General features: G+C 32.7%; 1 protein-coding gene across 1 annotated transcript; it reads left to right on the forward strand.

Moving 5' to 3' along the window:
- The first annotated feature begins 4,546 nt into the window (after positions 1-4,546).
- Positions 4,547-7,230, forward strand: LOC134695060 (tereporin-Ca1-like). The gene is made up of 3 exons (XM_063556234.1): positions 4,547-4,628; positions 5,507-5,760; positions 6,820-7,230. The coding sequence occupies exons 1-3, from the start codon at positions 4,595-4,597 to the stop codon at positions 7,222-7,224; spliced, it is 693 nt and encodes a 230-aa protein (XP_063412304.1). The 5' UTR covers positions 4,547-4,594; the 3' UTR covers positions 7,225-7,230.
- Positions 7,231-26,678: the final 19,448 nt, after the last annotated feature.

The raw sequence follows: 26,678 nt of genomic DNA on the forward strand, positions 1-26,678 counted from the left end.
AAGGTGTAATCTGACCTTGACCTTGACCTCATTTTCATGGTTCAGTGGTTAAAGTTAAGGTTTTGGGTTTAGGTCTTTTTTATACTATATGCAATAGGTAAACTTTATTTTATGTATGAACATATTTTACGATATACATGCAAGTCTGACATATTTTATTTGACCTTGACCTTATTTTTATTGTTCATTATATAATGTTAAATTTTTGTGTTATCATTCTGTTTTTCTAATACTATTAGCAATAGGTCAGCTATATTTTGGTGTGTGTTATGATTGTAAGGTGTATTTGTCTGTCTGGAAATTATCATCTGACTATTATCTTAATTTCATGGTTCATTGGTCAATCTTGAGTTTTCTGATTCAGTTTGTTCATAGATACTATATGTAAAAGGTCATCTATATTTTTTGTAGCATGTTTTGATTGTTAGATGTACATGTCAGTCTGGCAGGATTCATCTGACCTTTGCCTTATTTTCATGGTTCATTGATCAATGTTAAGCTTTCATGGATAGGTTTGTTTCTTCGAAGTTCAATAGATCAACTATATTTAAAGTGTATTTGATTGTAAGGTGTATATGTAATTCCAGTTTGGTTTATCTGACCTCATTTTCTTAGATCATGTCAAATTTATCTGATAGTTTTAGTAAAGCTTTATAGTTCAGACAATCAAAATAATATTAACGGTAAGAAAAGAAGGGGAGACATTTCAGCATGTGCACTCTTGTTTGTATAATCAAGAGGCTTAAAACCTGCTATACAGGCATACATGACAAAGCTTCTGTCGTTTGTATGTGCATTGTGGTTGGAAACAAAATATTGTGTGGTATGTAAAAGAGAATCTAAAAATACTAAAAGGAACATTCAAACTTGCGAATATCTCACTTATTATCAGTAAATTAGATTTTATAAATAGATTCAAACCATTTGAAGTAAAAGGGCATGTAATTCACATGACATAGGAAATTAATGAATAAAGACAACAATTTAATATAAAAAAAATATCTTTTTTATTTATTAAAAACAAAATCTTCTTGTCTGCAAGATTGTAAATTTGTAACCTCCGGGTCCATTTCCTGCCAGAAAAACATTGAAAATATCCGATTGAACATGGTTTTTAACAAAATACCAGATTATTCTTATCTGATTTGCCGAAATATTCTTATATCCTATATTCGATTACACGATGCAATTAACATTAAACATATAGGAAATGGTTTGGTGTTTTAAAATAATATTACAATAGCCGATATATTTGATATCCGATTAGGTGGAGTCTTCTGTAACTGGAAGTTTCTTATATAAAAAAAAAGATGTGGTATAATTGCCAACGAGACAACTATCCACAAGAGACCAAAATGACACAGACATTAACAACAATAGGTCATCGTACACCCTTCAACAATGAGCAAAGTCCATACCACATATATAGTCAGCTATAAAAGGCCCTGATTAGACAATGTAAAACAATTCAAACGAGAAAACTAACGGCCCTATTTATATAAAAAATAATAACAATACACAAATATGTAAAACAAAAAACAAACGACACTGAATTACAGCTGCAGGCTCCTGACTTGGGACAGTCACAAATAGTGCATCTATATTATATGATACCTGGATGTAAGCAAATCATTTGATATATAGCTGGAGTCCATAGGACCACTCTACCTCCTCTTGTTTGATAACTTTGAAATGGATGAGATCCCCACCCCTAAACCATATGTATTCATGTATGGGACAATATATATATAATCAAATGAAATATAGGGGGAGTCCCTGGGGATCACCCAACACCTCCGGTTTGAGAACTTGGTAACGGTTGAGATTCCCAACCCTAAACCATCTTCATGTAGGGCACAATATAACAAATCAAATGAAATATGTAGGGGGAGTCCCTAGGGACCACCCCACCCCTCATAATTGAGAACTTGGAAACGGTTGAGATCCCCACCCCAAACCATATATATATATATGTATGGGACAATATAACAAATCATATGAAATATATGTGGAGTTCGTGGGGCCACTCTTCCCCTTCCGGTTTGAGAATTTGAAAACAGTTGAGATCCCCAATCTTAAACCATATATATTCATGTATGGGACAATATTACAAATCAAAGGAATAATAAGGGGGTCCCTAGGGTCACTCTGAACCCTCCTGTTTGAGAACTTGGAAACATTCGAGATCCTCAACCCTAAACCATATTTATTCATGTATGGGACACTTATAACTAATCAAATGAAATATAGGGGGATTCCCTGGGGGTAACCCACCCCTCCTGTTTAAGAACTTGGTAACGGTCAAGATCCCCACCCCTAAACCATATATATTCATGTGTGGGACAATAAACAAATCATATGAAAAATAGTTGGAGTTCGTGGGGCTACTCTACCCCTTTCTGTTTGAGAATTTATAACGGTCGAAATCCACAATCTTAAATAACATATATTTATGGATGGGACTTTTACAAATCAAATGAATTCAGAGATGGATTTAAGGGGGGAGGGGGCACGCCCCCCCTTTTTTGGAAAAAAATTGTTTGCTTATATAGGGAATCACTGAAGTGTGAATGAAGCGGGCAGTCAGTGGGCCCCCACTTATGAAAATTTCTGGATCCGCCACTGGAATTATAAGGGGGTCCCTATGGTCACTGTACACCCTCCTGTTAAAGAACTTGGAAAAAATCGAGATCATCACCCCTTAACCATATATTCTCATGTATAAGACTACATAATAAATCAAATGCAATATAGGGGAAGTCCCTGTGTTCACCCTACCCCTCATGTTTAAGAACTTGGAAACAGTTGGGATCCCCAACTCTAAATTAAATGAAATATAGGGGAGCCCCAGCAGTCAACCCACCCCTCCTGATTGAGAAATTAGAAACAGTGGAAATTCCCACCTTTAAATTATATATATATTATTTATATATATTCATGTATGAGAAATAATCAAATGAAATATAGGGAGAGTCCTTTGGGTCACAGTACCCACTCCTGTTTGATAAATAAGAAACAGATGAGATCCCCACCCCTCAACCATATATATTCATGTATTGGACAATATAACATATCAAATGAAATATAGCGGGAGTCTCTGGGGTCCCCACCCCTCCTGTTCATGGTTAACTGCATACAGTGCTTACAGCGCTTTAATTGTTGTAAGGAATACTTGCAAGGTTTACATGTCTGTCTGGCTTCTATTAGCTTCTCTGACCTTGGCTTCATTTTCATTGGTTCTTTGCCAACATCAAGTGTATGTGAAACAAAAAGTAAAACTATCAACATTAAATATAACATGATTAACAAAGAATGCGAGCCATTTCAGCCTGGGCCCTTTTATCAAACTGCAAAATGTTGACTGATCTAAAAATGGAGGTCCAATTAAATATTTTCACTTGTTGTATTGATCAGTGTTGCATGCCTGTAGTTATGTCATCTTCTAAGATACTATAACCAATAGGTGCACATTATTTGGTCGGTGAAATGATTATTAGGTGTACATTTCTCAGACTGTATGACAGGGTTCCTTGACACCAAAGTCATGGTTCGTTAATCAATATTAAATTTTGTTAGTTAGGTTTGTTTCTTTTATACCATGCGTTACAGGTCATTTATAGTGTATGAAATGGTTAAAATGTGAACATGTATGTCTTGCTTGGTTTATCTGACCTTGATCTCATTTCCATGAATATTTAATAAATTAACTCAGCATAGATACGAGGACTAAATTTTGTATTTACGCCAGTCACATGTTTCGTGGACTACAGACTCACCAGTGACTCGAGAATCCAAAACAATTAAAAACGCAACAAAAAAGTACGAAGTCTAAGAGGATTGGGAACCAAAATTCCAAAAAGATTTGCCAATTACAGCAATATATATAGGCTCAAACTTTTACTCGTTTCTAGACTTACTCAAAGCATAACTCAAAGATTTAATACGAAATTCAAGTACAACTATAACTCTAACTTGATCTCAAATACGATTGGTAGTTAGTCTCATCTTGATGATATTTAAACAATATATATTCGAATAAGCTTTCGCTGCGATCTGGGAACAGTGCATCTTATATATATATGTTCCTGCTGCTATATAACTTTTTTTTAATGGTGCGGTGTAGCGCAAACACCAATTAATCATCTTGATGTATCGTGAAGTGTAGAAAGGTAGGGGTTTACACATTCATTATAAGTTCAGTTTAATACCATAGAAATTTGCAAATGTTTGTCTTTGAAAACTTTAATTATTTGTAATTTCAAAAAGCGTTATAATTGAAATGGCGAACGTTGCACAAGGGAAAGATGTGATGTCAAATTCAATGTTAATGGGTAATATGTATAAATCGACAACAGTCCAGAACTAGTCCAGTCCAGTACAAATATTTTTATTCTTGATGTTTCCGTTTGTACATTCCATACCTTTCATTTGATAATTATATTAAACTTCATGCATATGTCGCCTGCACACATTAACCGTATAACCTTTGGTTGTAATCTAGTAGGATAAATCAAATAGGTTATCAAAATAGTAAGAACAAGAGCAAAAGGTTATCAACTTATTCCACTTAGACTTAATCCTAACGTCCACAAACATGAGAGTTGCCCTTCTGTTATGTTGTCTGACTGGTATGTACGTGCACACATTTCTTTAGTCTTCTAATGCTTTTATGTACAGATTTGTATAGTCCTCAAAAAAGTGGAAGTGTATACTAATCGTTTTCCGCTCGCCATTCTGTCATTATAATTGTAAAACTAATTTTGGAACTGGACAAGCATGTTAAAGATGGGTTACTTCAAAGTGCGTCTTCGGCGGCGTCTATGACATCAACATTTTAACATGTTTAGAAATTATTTCCTTGGTAAAACTTGCTTTTAATTTTGTAGAACACAATCTTGTTGTAGTACCTACAGCCAAATACAACAGCAAAATGTGAAAATACTTTTAGTCAAATTTTTGTGGATGAAGTAACCGGTCAATTCAGAAATCTATTCAGACGGATTGAATTGATGAATAAACCCGTCAAAGATACACGAATTGAAATTTTGTATTGGCGATAGAAGCGCGTGTCGTCTACAAAAGACTAATACGCTCGAATAAAAAGAAGTTGAATAGGCCAAATAAAGTACGAAGTTGAAGAGCATTGAGGGCCAACACTTAACGAAATATTCAGATTTTTTCTCCATCATAAGGAAATTTGTTGCAGCATTAATAAGGAAGAAAACTCTTAAAATTCCATTATGCTTTTCATTTGGCACATCTAAGACAAAAGATAGCGAAGTTTGCCGAGGTTTACCGATGATAGTGAGGCTTTTGTGATAGCTAGAGTCTTCACATCTAAGTTGTAATGCATTGACGCGTTATTTTAGAAGTCAAGAATTTTTTGTGACATAAACATAATAGTGATTTATCAAATTTAAATCCGTTCACTAAGTTCTTTTTTAAAAATGATTTGAAAAACAGATATATATTACCATGAACAAAATTAGATGTTTCTAACTTTCAGGGCTATTTGCCAGAGTAACTGGTTTAATAGACTGGGCAGCTGCTATAGCGGCTGCTGGATCGGCTGCCAGTGCTGTTACTTCTGGTGCAAGTGTACTTAATGGCCTTTTAGGTGGTTCCGGTTATAGTGTTGTCTGTACGGTGGAGGTAGAAAACTGGACCAAATACCCTTTGATATACCCCGAATCATACATCAATGGTGGCATTATTCAAGCTCCACCGGTGGTAGTGAGACCAGGACAAAGGGAACAGTTCGTAAGTATTAGACACTCATGACCGGTTTAAACGATTCTAGTATAGCCTATTAATAAAGGGCGATGTTTTTGTGGTATATGTTTTTTTTTTCTATTTGTCTTCATCTGATAAGATTAACTCCGCCAAATTATGTATGTATGTGCCTGTCCCAAGTTGGTAGCCTGTAATTCAGCGTCATTTGTTGCGATGTTACATGTGTTTTGCTCATTATTTTGTACATTACTTTTGCCGTTAGTTTTCTCGTTTGAATTAATTTACACAAAGTCATGTAATTTCGGGGCCTTTTACAGCTGTCTATGTAGTATGGGCATTGCTCATTGCTGTGTCGTTTTGGTCTTGACAATCATACCACATCTTCTTTTATATGTATATGATCGTCATTGGGACGACTATTCACTATAAAACACCAATAAATTCCCCTATGGCCTAAATAAGAATAGTATACTAGTAATCAGCTATCGAAGTCTCTGACCTAATAAAAATGTAAATAAATCCAAACAAAAAACTAAAGTTTTGATCTAGTACTCAACAATGAACGAAAAACAAATATTACATTCAGCAACCACGACACCTACTCAATAACAGGTTCCTTGTTTTAGAAAGGCACTAATTATGTTTAAATCGTGTTAATCTTTGAACTCTTCCCTAACCCAAAGTAATTGCAAAAAATCATAAAAGATTATAAAAACAAAAAAAAATCAACTTTATAGATATGAAAACCATTCACAAAGGCTTAGCCAAAATAAGATCTCTTTAGTCCCTTTGTCAAGAAAATATGTTTTCATTTTTTTTGTGTAAGTACTGATCTGACCCACGTGACCTACAAAAGCACGTGTTATATCAAAGTCGATGAAACATAATGAATACCCATAAATCCGTTTTATTAGATTAACATTTAGAGTTTTTTTTATCCGACCATGTCGTTCCACCTGGTATTTTTTTTTTATCGATTCCTTTAAATTTTAACCTTAATCGTCTTTAATCTTACAAAACATGAAGAAGAAAGTGTTCGACAAAGAGTCAAATAGAAATGTACATAACACTTTTTATTTCATTAAGGTAGCACACAAAACCGGAAATACCGCTACAGGTACATACGGAACTGCATCCTGGTTGATATCGTCTACTAATAAGAGAGCAGTCGTCATGTGGAGTTGTCCATACAGTTTTGATTTACACAGCAACGAACTAGGCGTTGGGCTAACAGACAAAGGAGTAACACAACATAAAGACTGGTTCCAACAAATGGAGACTGGAACAAGCGGCTCTGGTTTAAATTTCCGACGCGGAGAATATTACCAACATACCAAAACAATCTCTATTAAGGACAGTCAATTTGAGGTCGTTGGAATAATGGGCACCAGTCATAAAGCTAAAGCTCGTATCATTGTCCGACCATTTGAGTTAAATGATCTTGCAGACTCATTAAAAAAGCAGGTTGAGAAAGTACCTATTGTTGGGTAACTTCAATCCTGTGTGTTAATTCCTACTTTTTAATACCTACCTGACCTATACATATATAAATGGAGTATATGTATGTCTAAACACTATTTTGTTACCACTACGAAAATTATCTACAGTTTCGTATACTAGTATTCTGGATATAGAAAATGAATTTACCAATAGACCTTTTACTTCCTTCAAGAGTGTGCATAGTACACCCTTGTAAGTTGCGTTAAACATAGGGTATGCCAGCTAGGAAAACAACACTTATTCGGCTTCATATCTTGACTTACATTTAGAAATTGACAATGAGGGTCGGTTGAAGACAAAACTTTACGACAAAAGAGATGATTTCAGCTTTCCAATTTTGAACTTTCCATTTCTAAGTAGCAACATTCCAACAGCACCTGCATACGGGGTATATATTTCCCAATTGATATGATATTCCCGTGCTTGCATTTCCTATCATGATTTTCTTGATAGAGGGTTACTGCTCACAAGGAAGCTATTAAACCAAGAGTTCCTATTGGTGAAGTTGAAATCATCCCTTCGTAAATTTTACGGACGCCATCGCGAATTGGTTGACCGTTATGGAATAACCGTTTCACAAATGATATCGGATATGTTCCTTACGTCGTAACTACAATCCCCTTCCCTTTCATGAATTTGACCTACCGAATTAGACTATTTACCGGATTTGTAATCAAATAAGCAACACGACGGATGCCGCATGTGGAGCAGGATCTGCTTACCCTTCCGGAGCACCTGAGATCACCCCCTAGTTTTTGGTGGGGTTCGTGTTGTTTATACTTTAGTTTTCTATATTGTGTCATGTGTACTGTTAGTTTTCTATTTGTCTTTTTCATTTTTAGCCATGGCGTTGTCAGTTTGTTTTAGATTTACGAGTTTGACTGTCCCTTTGGTATCTTTCGTCCCTCTTTTATTGTTTTCCCAAAATCTTCCGTTGAAATATTCATGAGCTTTGGTGTTATTGTGTTACAAAGAAAAGGTCATAGAGAGCATATTTTCATTATACGGACAAATTTTGTTAAAATGAATTTGAGTTGCAAAACTAGCTCTTGAATTCATTTATTCCCGTGTAACCTTTCAAAACTTTCATATATCATTCATCGGAGTGTTAATAGAGCCCAATATTTTGCAAATATTAAACATATGATCTTGCGGCATTATTGGGCCATTTACATGATCTTGTGTACACACACTGTAGATTCGACAAAAACATATACACAGACACCATTACTTTATTTTAAGCCATGTAGTAAAACAGATAAGTGCATTTGATATGCAATGATTCAGCCATCAAAAAACAATTTATTGCAAACATCATCTACTAATCAATGGAGCACATGTCATCATGTTAAACAGAAAGCCGCACACGCGTCTCCATCCCTTCCAAAATGGCTGTTCCTAAATGCCGTATATTTATTTACTGAATTTATCCCTAATATGATCTTAATTATATATTCCATAATTTTTTCAATTCCATAGTGGGTGAGAGTGATCCCCAACGTGTATTTGCAATTCAGTTTTCTGCTGTTCCATTGTTTTCTTGTTAAAATTGTTGTGTTTCCATCGGTATTGGAGTGTGACCCGTATTTGTTTGTCGCTGAATCGATTTATGACTATTGAACAGCGGTATAATACTGTTGCCTGTATTTACTGACCCCGTTTATGCCAGAAAAGGTCACTTAACGCTATGTGACGAATTCATCTAAGGCCACACTTAAAAATATTTTGGTTTGCCCAAACCCTACCCAAAGGTTGAGACAGTGGACAGGTAGGTAGAAATTGAAGTATCAGATGTTTATTAGTCTTCATGCCTATTTGATTAAAAAAAAACTTCTTCAAATCAGGACAATAAAAAAATTTGAGAAGGCAGCTTTTTTCTGGGTAAGTAGCGTTTGGGCAAACAAACCCATTATTTATTATGGCCTAACCGATTATCTTCATATGGATAATTTAGACGTAGTTAAAAATTTGTATATCTTAATTTAACAGAACATGAATAAAAGTCACCGAGACATGTCGCATTCTCGGTGCAGGAGTATTATATTAACTCGCGTAAATAATTAATATCAATATATCACATAGCTTTTACATTGTACCAGCTTATTTAAATGTCAGCTATAAAGAATTGCTGAAGTGTATCAATGATTGCGATAAGATAATATCCGTGTAGACATTTTAAATTCAAAAGTGTCATCGGGAAGATTAAGTTTTAGTTAAACCTTTTCGTGAGAAATTCAATTCTAAAGAGGAGAAATTATATGTACATCCGTAAGTTATTCTAGCATAATTTAATACGTCAGAAGCTCGTCAGAAGTGCGTTTCGTGTACATAAACTCATCAGTGATCTCAGATCAAAATAGTTGTCAAGCCAAAAAATTTAAAGATCATCGAGGATCCAAAATTCCAACAATTTGTCCAAACAGTTAAGATAATCTATGTCTGGGATAAGAAAAAAAGGGGATTGACCTCATACGCTTTAAAAAGGTAAGCAGAATCATGACCACACTTGGCACTTGTCATGTTGAAAATGTACGGTGATTTATAGTTGTTAATGTGTGTGTCATTTTGGTCTCTTGTGGATAGTTGTCTAATTGGTAAGCATACCACATCTTTTTCATATATGAATATTTATATACTTCTCTTATTGTTTTTTGCTTTCCCTGTTAAGCTTTCGCTGGAACTGTATGTACACACTAGAAACTTTAACCTCGAATTTTCTTTGATCTAATTAAAACCTTATTAATATGAAAATATTTTATTTTTATTTAATTGATAACTATTGAATGCATGTTATATTGAAATATTTGCATTCTATAATAAGGCATTAAATGGCTTGAAATGCAGTTTCAATACACTTTTTGAATCTGTGGCATTATTTGCGGGACTCGTTTTTGATCGTCTAAAATATGATATGTAGACGTTTCACGAACAATTGAAACATTTAAATTATTCAATATTATACAATTACTGTCTTTAAGTGAGGTAAATGTGTGGTTTTATTGACTTTTGATGTGGTTTTTTGACTTTTGATGTGGTTTTATTGACTTTTGAAAAACTGATATTCACTGAGGCCAACGGCCGAAGTGAATATCAGTTTTTCAAAAGTCAATAAAACCACATATTTACCGAAACAAAAGACAGTAAATGTTTTATTCCATATTCCGAAAGAAATTAATGTAATGGAAAATACTTACCAAAACCAATTGAACATCAAACCTTTTTTTTACCAAAATTATACACGTAAAAGCACGCGACGTTTTGCGCGGTGAATATCCTTTTTCCGCAGGTGAATATGCTTATTTATTCAAAATCCCATTCATATAGAGAAACCTACTAATACTTTATCAATATGGAATAATTTGTTTTATTGTATAGCAATATAATATTTCCCACAGAACGTAACCAAAAGTTAGCGTGCAATAAATTCTAATATTGCACTAGTGCAATAAATCTTCAGTATTCATGACGTCATCAACGACAAAATCTTATTTTAAACCATTTTTTACTTTCAAATATTATATTGCTATACAGTAAAAGGGTTATTGCATGAATATTGGGGAATATTCATGCAATAACCCTATATTATCATTTTTGAAAATGAACCAACGAATCATATACATAGACAATTAATATTACTTAGTCAATACAGAAGAAGTGCAAATTTAAACTGTCGAATTTTAACTTATCCTTTATTTAAAAACTGTCACAACAAATTTGAATCAAGATCAAACCGAACATTTTTTCTTCCAGCTCCATTATTTTTTAAGGCACTCAAAAGTGTCCCTGTACAATAATAATTTTATTTGTTTGTACCACAAAGAACTTACACTATACATGAATATTAAAAGTATTTCTATACAAACGAAACAAGTCGAAATGAAGGCATATTCTACATTTAAACTTGAGAAATAATAATGTGTTTGACAACCACTCATCAAATTTCTTTTTATCATTAGCAGGTCAATTTGAATATATATGTTTAGTCTATTAATTACATAGAAACCATGTTCGAGGACCATTTAAAGATTATATTTTTAATCATAATATTTTTGAACTTTATTTTGCATTTAAATCTCATATTATGTGTCAACGTTGTCATTGATTATACATGTTTTTACTAGTTTCTAAAACGTAATTTGCCTATTGATTCTGGCGTAGACAAAACGCCTGACAGGAGTTAAAAAGCATTGATCTGTGATATTTGCTGATATTTCGTTATTCATACAGAGATTGAATTAACGAGAACTTTAGTCTTAGATTCATGATTTTTCTATTAGTTGTTAGTGGCTTTGTACTAGCTGTCAGATAACTGTCAGTACTCTCAGATCTGTTCATTGTGTCTTTTTGTGTCGGGATGTATAAGTACCCGGCCACGTCCACTTGCATTTTTGTCCATCTGATGAGTTAAGCCTTTTCAACTGATTTTTATAGTTCGTTCTTATGTTGTACTGTTATATCACTGTCCAAGGTTAGGGGGTTGGGATCCCGCTCACATGTTCAACCCCGCCACATTATTTATGCATGTGCCTGTCCCAAGTCAGGAACCTGTAAATTCAGTGGTTGTCGTTTGTTTGTGTGTTACACATTTGTTTTTCGTTCTTTTTTTACATACATAAGCTGTTAGTTTTTTCGTTTGAATTGTTTTACATTGTCTTACCGGGGCTTTTTAAAGCTGACTATGCGGTATGGGCTTTGTTCATTGTTGAAGGCCGTACGGTGACCTATAGTTGTTAATGTCTGTGTCATTTTGGTCTTTTGTGGATAGTTGTCTCATTGGCAATCATACCACATCTTCTTTTTTATTTTCAATTTTGTTGCATTTGACCTTGTTTTGTGTTGACAAAATATATAAAAATTTATTCACCTCAAAATCTTACAAAACCTTTAAACAGACTTTTTAAGAAGGCATATACTAACGATGCTGTTGTTAGGTCATTAAAGAATGCATATTTTGACTTTAATATTGATTTACAGCGTCTATGTCCGTAAGTTTACTCTGCCTGATTGATAATGACATTTGGTTGTTTTGTTTACTTGCATTAGTCAATTGTCATGTCACATTTTACTTCATTCCGTTTGATCTAATGTGATGTTACGAAAGTCGTGAATATAAAAGAAAAGAAGATGTGGTATAATTGCCAATGAGACAACTGTGCACAAGAGACCAAAATGACACAGACATTAAGAATTATAGGTCACCGTATATATTGTTACTTTCTACAGTGTACTATTTTAAAAATAAAACCTCATATTGTATTGTCGATGCAGGAGTTTAATCTATATTTACCGTCATAAACATTTTTTTTAAATATATTTAACTTATTTAAATGGTTAGCTATTTTAAACGATTTACTAAAGTGTGTCAATATTTGTGAAAGGAAAATACCCTTGTAGACATTTTACATTGAAACGTGTCATCAGGAAGATTAGGTTTTTTCAATATTATTTTGAGAAAATTAATTCTAAAAAGGAGAAATGTTATAGACATCGGTAAGTTATTAATATGCATGTATAGAAGATTTGAGGATTTGCAAACTAAATTAACATGATTTTTTTTCTTTCGAACACTGCATGAAAGATGATTTGTCTTTCATCACAAAAGAGCTTATTACCATAATCCAGTGACTTATACTTTGACATATCTAATTATCTAAATATATCTGAAAAGAATCGAAAGATACCAAAGTCACAAACCGATTACATTGGCAAAAAGAAATATGACTTATAAAAACATCAGTCAGTTTAATTAAAATAACATGAAGAACTGAGCAACACTGAAAAAACACACAACTTGGAATGACCTCATACGATTTGGAAAAGTAAGCAGATTTTTGATTACATGTGGCATCTGTCATGTTAGTAATGCAAGTTTTCTTCCTGTTCCATTTTTTTTAAGACATTAACTGAAAAACTTCCGAGTACAACAAACAATGTAATATTTTGTACCACAAAGGACATAAACTACATATGCATGTTAAAGTTTTCCTTTGCAAACGAAACTAGTTGAACAAATGTAGATCTATTTTACATTCAAACTTGACAAACCATGGTGTGTTTGTCAAATAATAATCATATATCTTTTTAATTATCAGAAGGTCAATCTAAATGAATTGTATAGGTCGACTACTCGCTCGAATGATCTCATCGTTTAAGATCTCACTGTCAAAATGTTATATATGTTTTGTCTTACCACGTTGAAAGTCCCTTTAAACATAATATTTTTAAACATAATACTTTTAAACATAATATTCTAAACTTTATTTCCCATTAGTTAGCCAAAATATTTGAGCATATTAAACAGAATTTTATATTTTGCTAAATTGATGTTGCAGTTTCAAAATAATTATAATTTCCGTTAAATTTCTAGTTGTGTTTGAAAAAAAGGATTTACCTTTGATTCCTGCGTAGACAACACGCCTGACAGGAGTTAAAATTCATCAATCTGTGATATATGCTGATATTTTGTTATTTATACATTTTATACAGAAACTGAGTTAAAAGAAATCAAATTTTGTTGAATTTGACCCTGTTCTGCGTTGTAAAAATATATAAAAATATAGAAATGTCAGTGATTACCTCAAAAGCTAACAACCTTTAAATAGACTTATTAAGAAGGCATATAGTTGCGATACTGTTGTCAGGTCATACAAGATTGCATATTTTGTCTTTGATATTGATTCACTTATAAGGTCGTCTTTGCACCCGAATTAAACACATTTATTCTAGAACCATATGTTGGCATGACACGGGTTATGCTTTGATATGAGCGTCACTGAAGAGTCTTATGTAGACGAAACCCCCGTCTGGCGTACAAAATTATAATCCTGGTACCTTTGATAACTATTTACATCACTTGTTCGATGCACTGCTGGTGGACGTTTCGTCCCCAAGGGTATCACCAGCCCAGTAGTCAACACTTCGGTGTTGACATGAATATCAATAATGTGGTCATTTTTATAAATTTCATGTTTACAAAAGTTTGAATTTTTCGAAAAACTAAGGATTTTCTTATCCCAGTCATAGATTACCTTAGCCGTATTTTGGCACAACTTTTTTGGAATTTTGGATCCTCAATGCTTTTCAACTTTGTTCTTATTTGGCTTCATACATATTTTGATATGAGCGTCACTGATGAGTCTAATGTAGACGAAACGCGCGTCTGGCGTACTAAATTATAATCCTGGTACCTTTGATAACTATTTACATCACTGGGTCAATGCCACTGCTGGTGGACGTTTCGTCACCGAGGGTATCACCAGTCCAGTAGTCAACACTTCGGTGTTGACATGAATATCAATAATGTGGTCATTTTTATAAATTTCATGTTTACAAAAGTTTGAATTTTTCGAAAAACTAAGGATTTTCTTATCCCAGTCATAGATTACCTTAGCCGTATTTTGGCACAACCTTTTTGGAATTTTGGATCCTCAATGCTTTTCAACTTTGTTCTTATTTGGCTTCATACATATTTTGATATGAGCGTCACTGATGAGTCTAATGTAGACGAAACGCGCGTCTGGCGTACTAAATTATAATCCTGGTACCTTTGATAACTATTTACACCACTGGGTCAATGCCACTGCTGGCGGACGTTTCGTCCCCAAGGGTATCACCAGCCCAGTAATCAACATTTCGGTGTTGTCATGAATATCAATAATGTGGTCATTTTTATAAATTTCATGCATGTTTCAAAAGTTTGAAATTTTCGAAAAACTAAGGATTTTCTTATCCCAGGCATAGATTACCTTAGCCGTATTTTGGCACATTTTTTTGGACTTTTAGATCCTCAATGCTCTTCAACTTTGTACTTATTTGGCTTCATAAATTTTTTGATATGATAACTGTTATGTCCTTCTCATATATATTTTATGATGGTATATTAGTAAAACCTTAACGGGAGGGATTGTGCTTGATATTCATATTATGACGAAATAATCTTTTTATCAGTTTAATTGAGGTATGGAGCTTGTATGTCAGTAACTGTTAGAAGTCTTTTGCTATTCATATATTCTTGTAATTTTTTTTATTTTTCTTTAGTCACCTATTCTGAAATGGACTCGGACTTCAGTTAAACTGAGTTTTACTGTGCATATTATTTTTTTTTACCTTGGCTAGATGTATACGGGGGACGTCTATTAACACTGAACTGGTAAACATATTTGTTATGGGACCAGCTGAAGGACGTCTTCGGGTGCGGGAGTTTCTAGCTGCAATGAAGACCCATTGGTGGCATTCTGCTGTCTTCTGCTATATGATCGGGTTGTTGTCTCTTTGAAACATTCTCTGTTTCTATTCTCAATTTTTTTCAGTCACCAAAACAAGAAAGGTTTTGGAATATTTTATGTAGAATAATTTAATTGTAATCTAAAATTTGTTCTGAAGTATTAACATTTACTCAGCAATAGGTAAGCTGCAACCAACATGTATGCTCCTATCCATCATGTGGCAGTCTACATTTGTGATTTTTCGTGTCGGTCTAACCACTATGCAGAACCAACTATTTTGATTATTTGTTTGTTTTGTTTTGTCCCTTATATTCATGTATACTTTTGAACTAGACAGAAAACAGACAGTAATCAATGGATTTTCTTTACACTTAACCTTTTTGCCGTTTTGTTCCTGTATTCACAAGATGCTAATGTATTAAAAAGAAAGAAAAAAAGCTAGATGTATCCCTATATCACTGTTTCTAAAAAGATGATATCCCACTAAATAACTTGCGATAAAGGATATAACAGATACAGTTAAATCTGCTCCATATCTTGACAAACATTAAGAAATTGAAAATGAATGTCGGTTGAAACAAAACTTCAGAACAAAGATGCGTTCAGCTTCCCAATTGTAAACTTTCCATCACTATGTAGCAACATTCCAGCAGTGTCTGCATACAGAAAATCTCTGAGTTACTAGTAATAAGATGTGCCAAAGGCTTGTGTTTCCGATCATGATTTCTTTGATAGCGGATAGCTGACTAATCGTTTCCCCTCAAGGGTGTTCACTTGTTTATTTGAAGAAATTATTTCGCACTGGAAATAAATATCCAGGAATATGCCACAGCTAGCCTTTTGATGTAAGGTAATTTCTGTTTCCTTTTAGCAAATTAAGAGAAAATTGCAATAACGACAATAACATTATACATGTTATAAAAAAGAATGGATATTTTCAAATGTATAACTACGGTGATAATATATTCAACACGTTAGGCGTAATGCGCGATTCTTGTTTTAGTTTGCGTTTCCCTTCACCGAACATGTTAACCATGTTAATACAAAAGATACTTTTCAGAATTTCTTTTAATCAATTGTCAAAAAAAGAATGTAGATTGGACGAAGAGCAAAATTAAGATTTTTGCGGAACATATAGGTTCTACGCAGTACATCTTTTACTTAATTTTCAGGGTCGTATAATTTAACTATTAAATTGAAGACTAAGAAAAGTGAAACAGGTATATTATTCGAACTAACTATGAAACAAACACTAGCACTTTGTTAATCTTTGCGAAGTTGTTTATGTACAGATTTTGTAATGCACATTTATACTCTTAACATAAAGCAAATTCTAGAGCACCTGACATCATTCCGTATAAATATTGTTGTGTGTTGCTTTATCTTCAATTTTTGGTGGTCGTATTTTAAAGGATGTCCCTTTTTCATTTGTTTTCGTTTTCAATTACAAACCCCATTTTGTGATAAGAACGGTTATAATGCTCTGGTCAAAGTCAATTAAGCAAATACAAATATATAATATGCCATATATTTTAAAGGTATAAAACATGTCAAATTCGTCCTCAAAACTGCCCTCGAAAAATTTGAAATATAATGTCAGTCAGGGTCTTTTGTAAACTTAATTTAAAAAAAACATAACATAATAACCACATGTACGGTTGTTTAAAATACATGTTTGTGTAAATAGACATTTAATACTCTATTTCAACAATCAATTACGTACACATAACTGAATAATTACAGTTGTTCAATGAAAACGTTGACAAATTGATTTTAACGTATTTTCGTCACATTTCGGAAGGTATATTTTCCTTTGAGTGAGTTTTTAACGTTTTGTATTATTCTTATTAAGGTCTTTCCTTTTACTAAAGGGAAAGACCTTACTGTATTTCTTCTTCTGGTTATTAGGTCTTTCCACCTTTCCGTGGAAAGACCTATTGAATTTGTTCTGATTATTATTAGGTCTTTCCACTTTTCCGTGGAAAGACCTATTGAATTTGTTCTGATTATTATTATTATTTTTTTTTTTCTTCCGCCTAAATTTTTTTCTTGTGTAGTATTGATGTTTCAAAAGATGTCGCTTAGATATTTGGAATATGATGTCGTATAGTTCATACGCTTTATAAATTTACAACTGCGTAACAAAATACTTAACATTGTAAGAGTTATCTCCCCAAACACTGTTATTCTTGTGGCCACTACTCCTTCGCAACCGTAAAAGATTTCGACAAATTTATTTTACCAAATTGCTCGTTACGTCTTCAGGATTAGAATATTCATTTGGACCGAAGCTATCCGGAGACTCCATATGAGAGTTATTTCCCCTTATGCATTTGATATAAGTGATATGTGTTTCTTACTGGTAAACCATCAGTGATATAGGCCTAGGGTCTTTAGATTTAAGGTCCTTGGTCCCAAAAAATGAAAATAAGGTCAAGGTCAAAGGTCAAGGTCATATTCTAAATTTTGATTTTGGCTTATTTTCCCTTATTTTCAAAAACCGTGAAAGATATCGACAAATTCTTTTTACTAAATTGTGAGTTGCGACATGTTGTAACTTATAAATTTTAGTTGGAAGGGTGCGTAAACAATAAATGAGAGTTTTCGCCCATCTTATATTTAAAATCATGCCTATAGTGATATAACTCATTAACCATACATATTACAGAACTAGGATCTTTTTGTTTGAGGTCCTTGGTTGGTGACCTTGAAATTGAGGTCAAGGTCAAAGGTTAATAGGACGTTCTAGATTTTGACCTTTGCTTTACATTCATATTTATACATTATAAAGTTATAGGAACTGACATTTTAGATTGATTTTTAATATTTTGATAATAAAATAGATCTTTACTTGTGGAAAGACCTTCAATTGTTCTTTGAACAATTGGTTTTTAATTAGGTCTTTCCACCTTTCCGTGGAAAGACCTATTGAATTTGTTCTGATTATTATTAGGTCTTTCCACCTTTCCGTGGAAAGACCTATTGTATTTGTTCTGATTATTATTATTTTTTTTTTTTTTTTCTTCCGCCTAATTTTTTTTCTTGCGTAGTATTGGAGTTTCAAGAGATGTCGCTTAGATATTTGAAATATGATATAATATAGTTTATACGCTTTAAAAATTTACAACGACAAAATAAAATACTTTACGTTGTAAAAGTTATCTCCCCTAACACTGTTTTTCTTGTGGCCACTACTCTTTCGCAACCGTAAAAGATAACGACAAATTTATTTTACCAAATTGCTCATTACATCTTCAGGATAAGGATATTCATTTTGACCGAAGCTTTACATAGACTCCATATGAGAGTTATTCCCCCTTTTTCATTTGATTCAAGTGATATGCATTTATAACTAGTAAACCATAAGTGATAGAGACCTAGGGTCTTCAGATTTGAGGTCCTTGGTCCAAAAAAATTAAAATGAGGTAAAGGTCAAAGGTCAAGGTCATTTTCTAAATTTTGATTTTGACTTATTTTGACTTATTTTCAAATACCTTATGACATACCGACAAATAATTCTTCATAAATTGTTAGTTGCGACATGTCCTTACTTGTATATTTTGGTTGAAAGGGTGCGCAGACAATAAGGCCCATCTTACATTTAGAATAACGCGTAAAGTGATATTATTCATAAACCAAACATATTATAGACCTAGGGTCCTTTGATTTAAGGTCCTTGGTTTGTGACCTTGAAATTGAGGTCAAGGTCATAGGTTAATAGGACGCTCTAGATTTTGACCTTTGCTTTAAATTCATATAAATACATCATAAAGCAATAGAAACTAACACTTTAAACTGATTTTTTTTATATTTCAATATCAAAATAGATCTTTAATAGTGGAAAGACCTTCAATTGTTCTCTGAACAATTGGTTTTTAATTATTATTTTTTTTTTTCTTCCGCCTAAATTTTGTTCTTGCGTAGTATTAATGTTTCAAAAGATGTCGCTTAGATATTTGGAATATGATGTCGTATAGTTTATACGCTTTAAAAATTCACAACTGCGTAACAAAATACTTTACGTTGTAAGAGTTATCTCCCCAAACACTGTTATTCTTGTGGCCACTACTTCTTCGCAACCGTAAAAGATTACGACAAATTTATTTTACCAAATTGCTCGTTACGTCTTCAGGATTAGAATATTCATTTGGACCAAAGCTATCCGGAGACTCCATATGAGAGTTATTTCCCCTTATGCATTTGATATAAGTGATATGCGTTTCTTACTGGTACACCATCAGTGATATAGGTCTAGGGTCTTTAGATTTGAGGTCCTTGGTCCAAAAAAATAAAAATGAGGTCAAGGTCAAAGGTCAAGGTCATATTCTAAATTTTGATTCTGGCTTATTTTCATTTATTTTCAAATACCTTATGACATATCGACAAATAATTTTTCATAAATTGTTAGTTGCGACATGTCCTTACTTGTATATTTTGGTTGAAAGGGTGCGCAGACAATAAATGGGAGTTTTTGCCCATCTTACATTTAGAATTACGAGTAAAGTGATATTACTAATAAACCAAACATATTTAAGACCTAGGGTCTTTTGATTTAAGGTCCTTGGTTTGTGAACTTGAAATTGAGGTCAAGGTCATAGGTTAATATGACGTTCTAGATGATGACCTTTGCTTTAAATTCATATAAATACATCATAAAACCATAGGAACTAACATTTTAAACTGATTTTTCATATTCCAATATCAACATAGATCTTTACTAGTGGAAAGACCTACAATTGTTCTCTGAACAATTGGTTTTTAATTAGGTCTTTCCACCTTTCCGTGGAAAGACCTATTGTATTTGTTCTGATTATTATTATTTTTTTTTTTTTTTTTCTTCCGCCTAAATTTTTTTCTTGCGTAGTATTGATGTTTCAAAAGATGTCGCTTAGATATTTAGAATATGATATCGTATAGTTTATACGCTTTAAAAATTTACAACTGCGTAACAAAATACTTGGCGTTGTAAGAGTTATCTCCCCAAACACTGTTTTTCTTGTGGCCACTACTCCTTCGCAACCGTAAAGGATTACGACAAATTTATTTTACCAAATTGCTCGTTACATCTTCAGGATTAGGATATTCATTTGGACCGAAGCTTTACAGAGACTCCATATGAGAGTTATTCCCCCTTTTCAATTTAATTAAGTGATATGCATTTCTAAATGGTAAACCATAAGTGATAAAGACATAGGGTCTTTAAATTTGAGGTCCTTGTTCCCAAAAAATAAAAATGAGGTCAAGGTCAAAGGTCAAGGTCATATTCTAAATTTTGATTTTGGCTTATTTTCATTTATTTTCAAATACCTTATGACATATCGACAAATAATTTTTCATAAATTGTTAGTCACAACATGTACTTATTTGTATATTTTGGTTGAAAGGGTGCGCAGACAATAAATGGGAGTTTTTGCCCATCTTACATTTAGAATTACGCGTAAAGTGATATTACTAATAAACCAAACATATTAAAGACCTAGGGTCTTTTGATTTAAGGTCCTTGGTTTGTGAACTTGAAATTGAGGTCAAGGTCATAGGTTAATATGACGTTCTAGATTTTGACCTTTGCTTTAAATTCATATAAATACATCATAAAACCATAGGAACTATCATTTTAAACTGATTTTTCATATTTCAATATCAAAATAGATCTTTACAAGTGGAAAGACCTACAATTGTTCTCTGAACAATTGGTTTTTAATTATTATTATTATTATTATTTTTTTTTTTTTTGTTCTTCCGCCTAAATTTTTTTCTTGCGTAGTATTGATATTTCAAAAGATGTCGCTTAGATATTTGGAATATGATGTCGTATAGTTTATACGCTTTAAAAATTTACAACTGCGTAACAAAATACTTGGCGTTGTAAGAGTTATCTCCCCAAACACTGTTTTTCTTGTGGCCACTACTCCTTCGCAACCGTAAAGGATTACGACAAATTTATTTTACCAAATTGCTCGTTACATCTTCAGGATTAGGATATTCATTTGGACCGAAGCTTTACAGAGACTCCATATGAGAGTTATTCCCCCTTTTCAATTTAATTAAGTGATATGCATTTCTAAATGGTAAACCATAAGTGATAAAGACATAGGGTCTTTAAATTTGAGGTCCTTGTTCCCAAAAAATAAAAATGAGGTCAAGGTCAAAGGTCAAGGTCATATTCTAAATTTTGATTTTGGCTTATTTTCATTTATTTTCAAATACCTTATGACATATCGACAAATAATTTTTCATAAATTGTTAGTCACAACATGTACTTATTTGTATATTTTGGTTGAAAGGGTGCGCAGACAATAAATGGGAGTTTTTGCCCATCTTACATTTAGAATTACGCGTAAAGTGATATTACTAATAAACCAAACATATTAAAGACCTAGGGTCTTTTGATTTAAGGTCCTTGGTTTGTGAACTTGAAATTGAGGTCAAGGTCATAGGTTAATATGACGTTCTAGATTTTGACCTTTGCTTTAAATTCATATAAATACATCATAAAACCATAGGAACTATCATTTTAAACTGATTTTTCATATTTCAATATCAAAATAGATCTTTACAAGTGGAAAGACCTACAATTGTTCTCTGAACAATTGGTTTTTAATTATTATTATTATTATTATTTTTTTTTTTTTTGTTCTTCCGCCTAAATTTTTTTCTTGCGTAGTATTGATATTTCAAAAGATGTCGCTTAGATATTTGGAATATGATGTCGTATAGTTTATACGCTTTAAAAATTTACAACTGCATAACAAAATACTTTATGTTGTAAGAGTTATCTCCCCAAACACTGTTATTCTTGTGGCCACTACTCCTTCGCAACCGTTAAAGATTACGACAAATTTATTTTACCAAATTGCTCGTTACGTCTTCAGGATTAGAATATTCATTTGGATCGAAGCTATCCGGAGACTCCATATGAGAGTTATTTCCCCTTATGCATTTGATATAAGTGATATGTGTTTCTTACTGGTAAAGCATCAGTGATATAGGCCTAGGGTCTTTAGATTTGAGGTCCTTGGTCCAAAAAAATGAAAATAAGGTCAAGGTCAAAGGTCAAGGTCATATTGATTTTGGCTTATTTTCTCTCATTTTCAACAACCGTGAAAGATATCGACAAATTCTTTTTACTAAATTGTGATTTGCGACATGTTGTAACTTATAAATTTTGGTTGGAAGGGTGCGTAAACAATAAATGAGAGTTTTCGCCCATCTTATATTTAAAATCATGCCTATAGTGATATAACTCATTAACCATACATATTACAGACCTAGGGTCTTTTTGTTTGAGGTCCTTGGTTGATGACCTTGAAATTGAGGTCAAGGTCAAAGGTTAATAGGACGTTCTAGATTTTGACCTTTGCTTTAAATTCATATTTATACATTATAAAGTTATAGGAACTGACATTTTAGATTGATTTTTAATATTTTGATAATAAACTAGATCTTTACTTGTGGAAAGACCTTCAATTGTTCTTTGAATTATTATTAGGTCTTTCCACCTTTCCGTGGAAAGACCTATTGATTTTGTTCTGATTATTAGGTCTTTCCACCTTTCCGTGGAAAGACCTATTGTATTTGTTCTGATTATTATTATTTTTTTTTTTTTTTTTCTTCCGCCTAATTTTTTTTCTTGCGTAGTATTGGAGTTTCAAAAGATGTCGCTTAGATATTTGAAATATGATATCATATAGTTTATACGCTTTCAAAATTTACAACGACAAAATAAAATACTTTACGTTGTAAGAGTTATCTCCCCTAACACTGTTTTTCTTGTGGCCACTACTCTTTCGCAACCGTAAAAGATAACGACAAATTTATTTTACCAAATTGCTCATTACATCTTCAGGATAAGGATATTCATTTGGACCGAAGCTTTACAGAGACTCCATATGAGAGTTATTCCCCCTTTTTCATTTGATTCAAGTGATATGCATTTATAACTAGTAAACCATAAGTGATAGAGACCTAGGGTCTTCAGATTTGAGGTCCTTGGTCCAAAAAAATAAAATGAGGTAAAGGTCAAAGGTCAAGGTCATTTTCTAAATTTTGATTTTGACTTATTTTGACTTATTTTCAAATACCTTATGACATACCGACAAAAAATTCTTCATAAATTGTTAGTTGCGACATGTCCTTACTTGTATATTTTGGTTGAAAGGGTGCGCAGACAATAAGGCCCATCTTACATTAAGAATAACGCGTAAAGTGATATTATTCATAAACCAAACATATTATAGACCTAGGGTCCTTTGATTTAAGGTCCTTGGTTTGTGACCTTGAAATTGAGGTCAAGGTCATAGGTTAATAGGACGCTCTAGATTTTGACCTTTGCTTTAAATTCATATAAATACATCATAAAGCCATAGAAACTAACACTTTAAACTGATTTTTTTTATATTTCAATATCAAAATAGATCTTTAATAGTGGAAAGACCTTCAATTGTTCTCTGAACAATTGGTTTTTAATTATTATTATTATTATTATTTTTTTTTTTTTTTCTTCCGCCTAATTTTTTTTCTTGCGTGGTATTGATGTTTCAAAAGATGTCGCTTAGATATTTGGTTTATGGTATCGTATAGTTTATACGGTTTAAAATTTACAACTGCGTAACAAAATACTTTACGTTGTAAGAGTTATCTCCCCAAACACTGTTTTTCTTGTGGCCACTACTCCTTCGCAACCGTTAAAGATAACGACAAATTTAGTTTACCAAATTGCTCGTTACAACTTCAGGATTAGGATATTCATTTGGACCGAAGCTTTACGGAGACTCCATATGAGAGTTATTCCCCCTTTTCCATTTAATTAAGTGATATGCATTTCTAAATTGTAAACCATAAGTGATAAAGACATAGGGTCTTTAGATTCGAGGTCCTTGGTCCAAAAAAATAAAAATGAGGTCAAGGTCAAAGGTCAAGGTCATATTCTAAATTTTTTATTTTTTTTATTTTTGCTTATTTTCATTTATTTTCAAATACCTTATGACATATCGACAAATAATTTTTCGTCAATTGTTAGTTGCGACATGTCCTTACTTGTATATTTTGGTTGAAAGGGTGTGCAGACAATAAATGGGAGTTTTTGCCCATCTGACATTTAGAATTACGCGTAAAGTGATATTACTAATAAACCAAACATATTTAAGACCTAGGGTCTTTTGATTTAAGGTCCTTGGTTTGTGAACTTGAAATTGAGGTCAAGGTCATAGGTTAATATGACGTTCTAGATTTTGACCTTTGCTTTAAATTCATATAAATACATCATAAAACCATCGGAACTAAAATTTTAAACTGATTTTTCATATTTCAATGTCAAAATAGATCTTTACTATTGGAAAGACCTACAATTGTTCTCTGAACAATTGGTTTTTAATTTTTTTTTTTATTTTTTTTCTTCCGCCTAAATTTTTTTCTTGCGTAGTATTGATATTTCAAAAGATGTCGCTTAGATATTTGGAATATGATGTCGTATAGTTTATACGCTTTAAAAATTTACAACTGCGTAACAAAATACTTTACGTTGTAAGAGTTATCTCCCCAAACACTGTTATTCTTGTGGCCACTACTCCTTCGCAACCGTAAAAGAATACGACAAATTTATTTTACCAAATTGCTCGTTACGTCTTCTGGATTAGAATATTCATTTGGACCGAAGCTATCCGGAGACTCCATATGAGAGTTATTTCCCCTTATGCATTTGATATAAGTGATATGTGTTTCTTACTGCTAAACCATCAGTGATATAGGCCTAGGGTCTTTAGATTTGAGGTCCTTGGTCCAAAAAAATGAAAATAAGGTCAAGGTCAAAGGTCAAGGTCATATTCTAAATTTTGATTTTGGCTTATTTTCTCTTATTTTCAACAACCGTGAAAGATATCGACAAATTCCTTGTACTAAATTGTGAGTTGCGACATGTTGTAACTTATAAATTTTGGTTGGAAGGGTGCGTAAACAATAAATGAGAGTTTTCGCCCATCTTATATTTAAAATCATGCCTATAGTGATATAACTCATTAACCATACATATTACAGACCTAGGGTCTTTTTGTTTGAGGTCCTTGGTTAGTGACCTTGAAATTGAGGTCAAGGTCAAAGGTTAATAGGACGTTCTAGATTTTGACCTTTGCTTTAAATTCATATTTTTATATTATAAAGTCATAGGAACTGACATTTTAGATTAATTTTTAATATCTTGATAATAAAATAGATCTTCACTTGTGGAAAGACCTTCAATTGTTCTTTGAACAATTGGTTTTTAATTATTATTATTATTATTATTATTAGGTCTTTCCACCTTTCCGTGGAAAGACCTATTGAATTTGTTCTGATTATTATTAGGTCTTTCCACCTTTCCGTGGAAAGACCTATTGAATTTGTTCTGATTATTAGGTCTTTCAACCTTTTCGGTTGAAAGACCTATAGGTTTTGTTCTGATTATTATTAGGTCTTTCCACCTTTCCGTGGAAAGACCTATTGAATTTGTTCTGATTATTATTATTATTATTAGGTCTTTCCACTTTTCCGTGGAAAGACCTATTGAATTTGTTCTGATTATTATTATTAGGTCTTTCCACTTTTCCGTGGAAAGACCTATTGAATTTGTTCTGATTATTAGGTCTTTCCACCTTTCCGTGGAAAGACCTATTGTATTTGTTCTGATTATTATTTTTTTTTTTTTTTTTCTTCCGCCTAATTTTTTTTCTTGCGTAGTATTGAGGTTTCAAAAGATGTCGCTTAGATATTTGAAATATGATATCATATAGTTTATACGCTTTAAAAATTTACAACGACAAAATAAAATACTTTACGTTGTAAGAGTTATCTCCCCTAACACTGTTTTTCTTGTGGCCACTACTCTTTCGCAACCGTAAAAGATTACGACAAATTTATTTTACCAAATTGCTCGTTACATCTTCAGGATAAGGATATTCATTTGGACCGAAGCTTTACGGAGACTCCATATGAGAGTTATTCCCCCTTTTTCATTTGATTCAAGTGATATGCATTTCTAACTAGTAAACCATAAGTGATAGAGACCTAGGGTCTTCAGATTTGAGGTCCTTGGTCCAAAAAAAGGAAATGAGGTCAAGGTCAAAGGTCAAGGTCATTTTCTAAATTTTGATTTTGACTTATTTTGACTTATTTTCAAATACCGTATGACATACCGACAAATAATTCTTCATAAATTGTTAGTTGCGACATGTCCTTACTTGTATATTT

The sequence above is a fragment of the Mytilus trossulus genome, chromosome 13 (genome assembly GCF_036588685.1).
Source record: "Mytilus trossulus isolate FHL-02 chromosome 13, PNRI_Mtr1.1.1.hap1, whole genome shotgun sequence".
NCBI classification, from domain to species: domain Eukaryota; kingdom Metazoa; phylum Mollusca; class Bivalvia; order Mytilida; family Mytilidae; genus Mytilus; species Mytilus trossulus.

Bases quoted from the DNA above. Each gene is read 5' to 3' on its own strand.
- LOC134695060 (XM_063556234.1), top strand. From the start codon at position 4,595: ATGAGAGTTGCCCTTCTGTTATGTTGTCTGACTG. The intron at 4,629-5,506 runs GTATGTACGTGC...TCTAACTTTCAG, and splicing joins TCTGTTATGTTGTCTGACTG to GGCTATTTGCCAGAGTAACT. The intron at 5,761-6,819 runs GTAAGTATTAGA...TATTTCATTAAG, and splicing joins CAGGACAAAGGGAACAGTTC to GTAGCACACAAAACCGGAAA.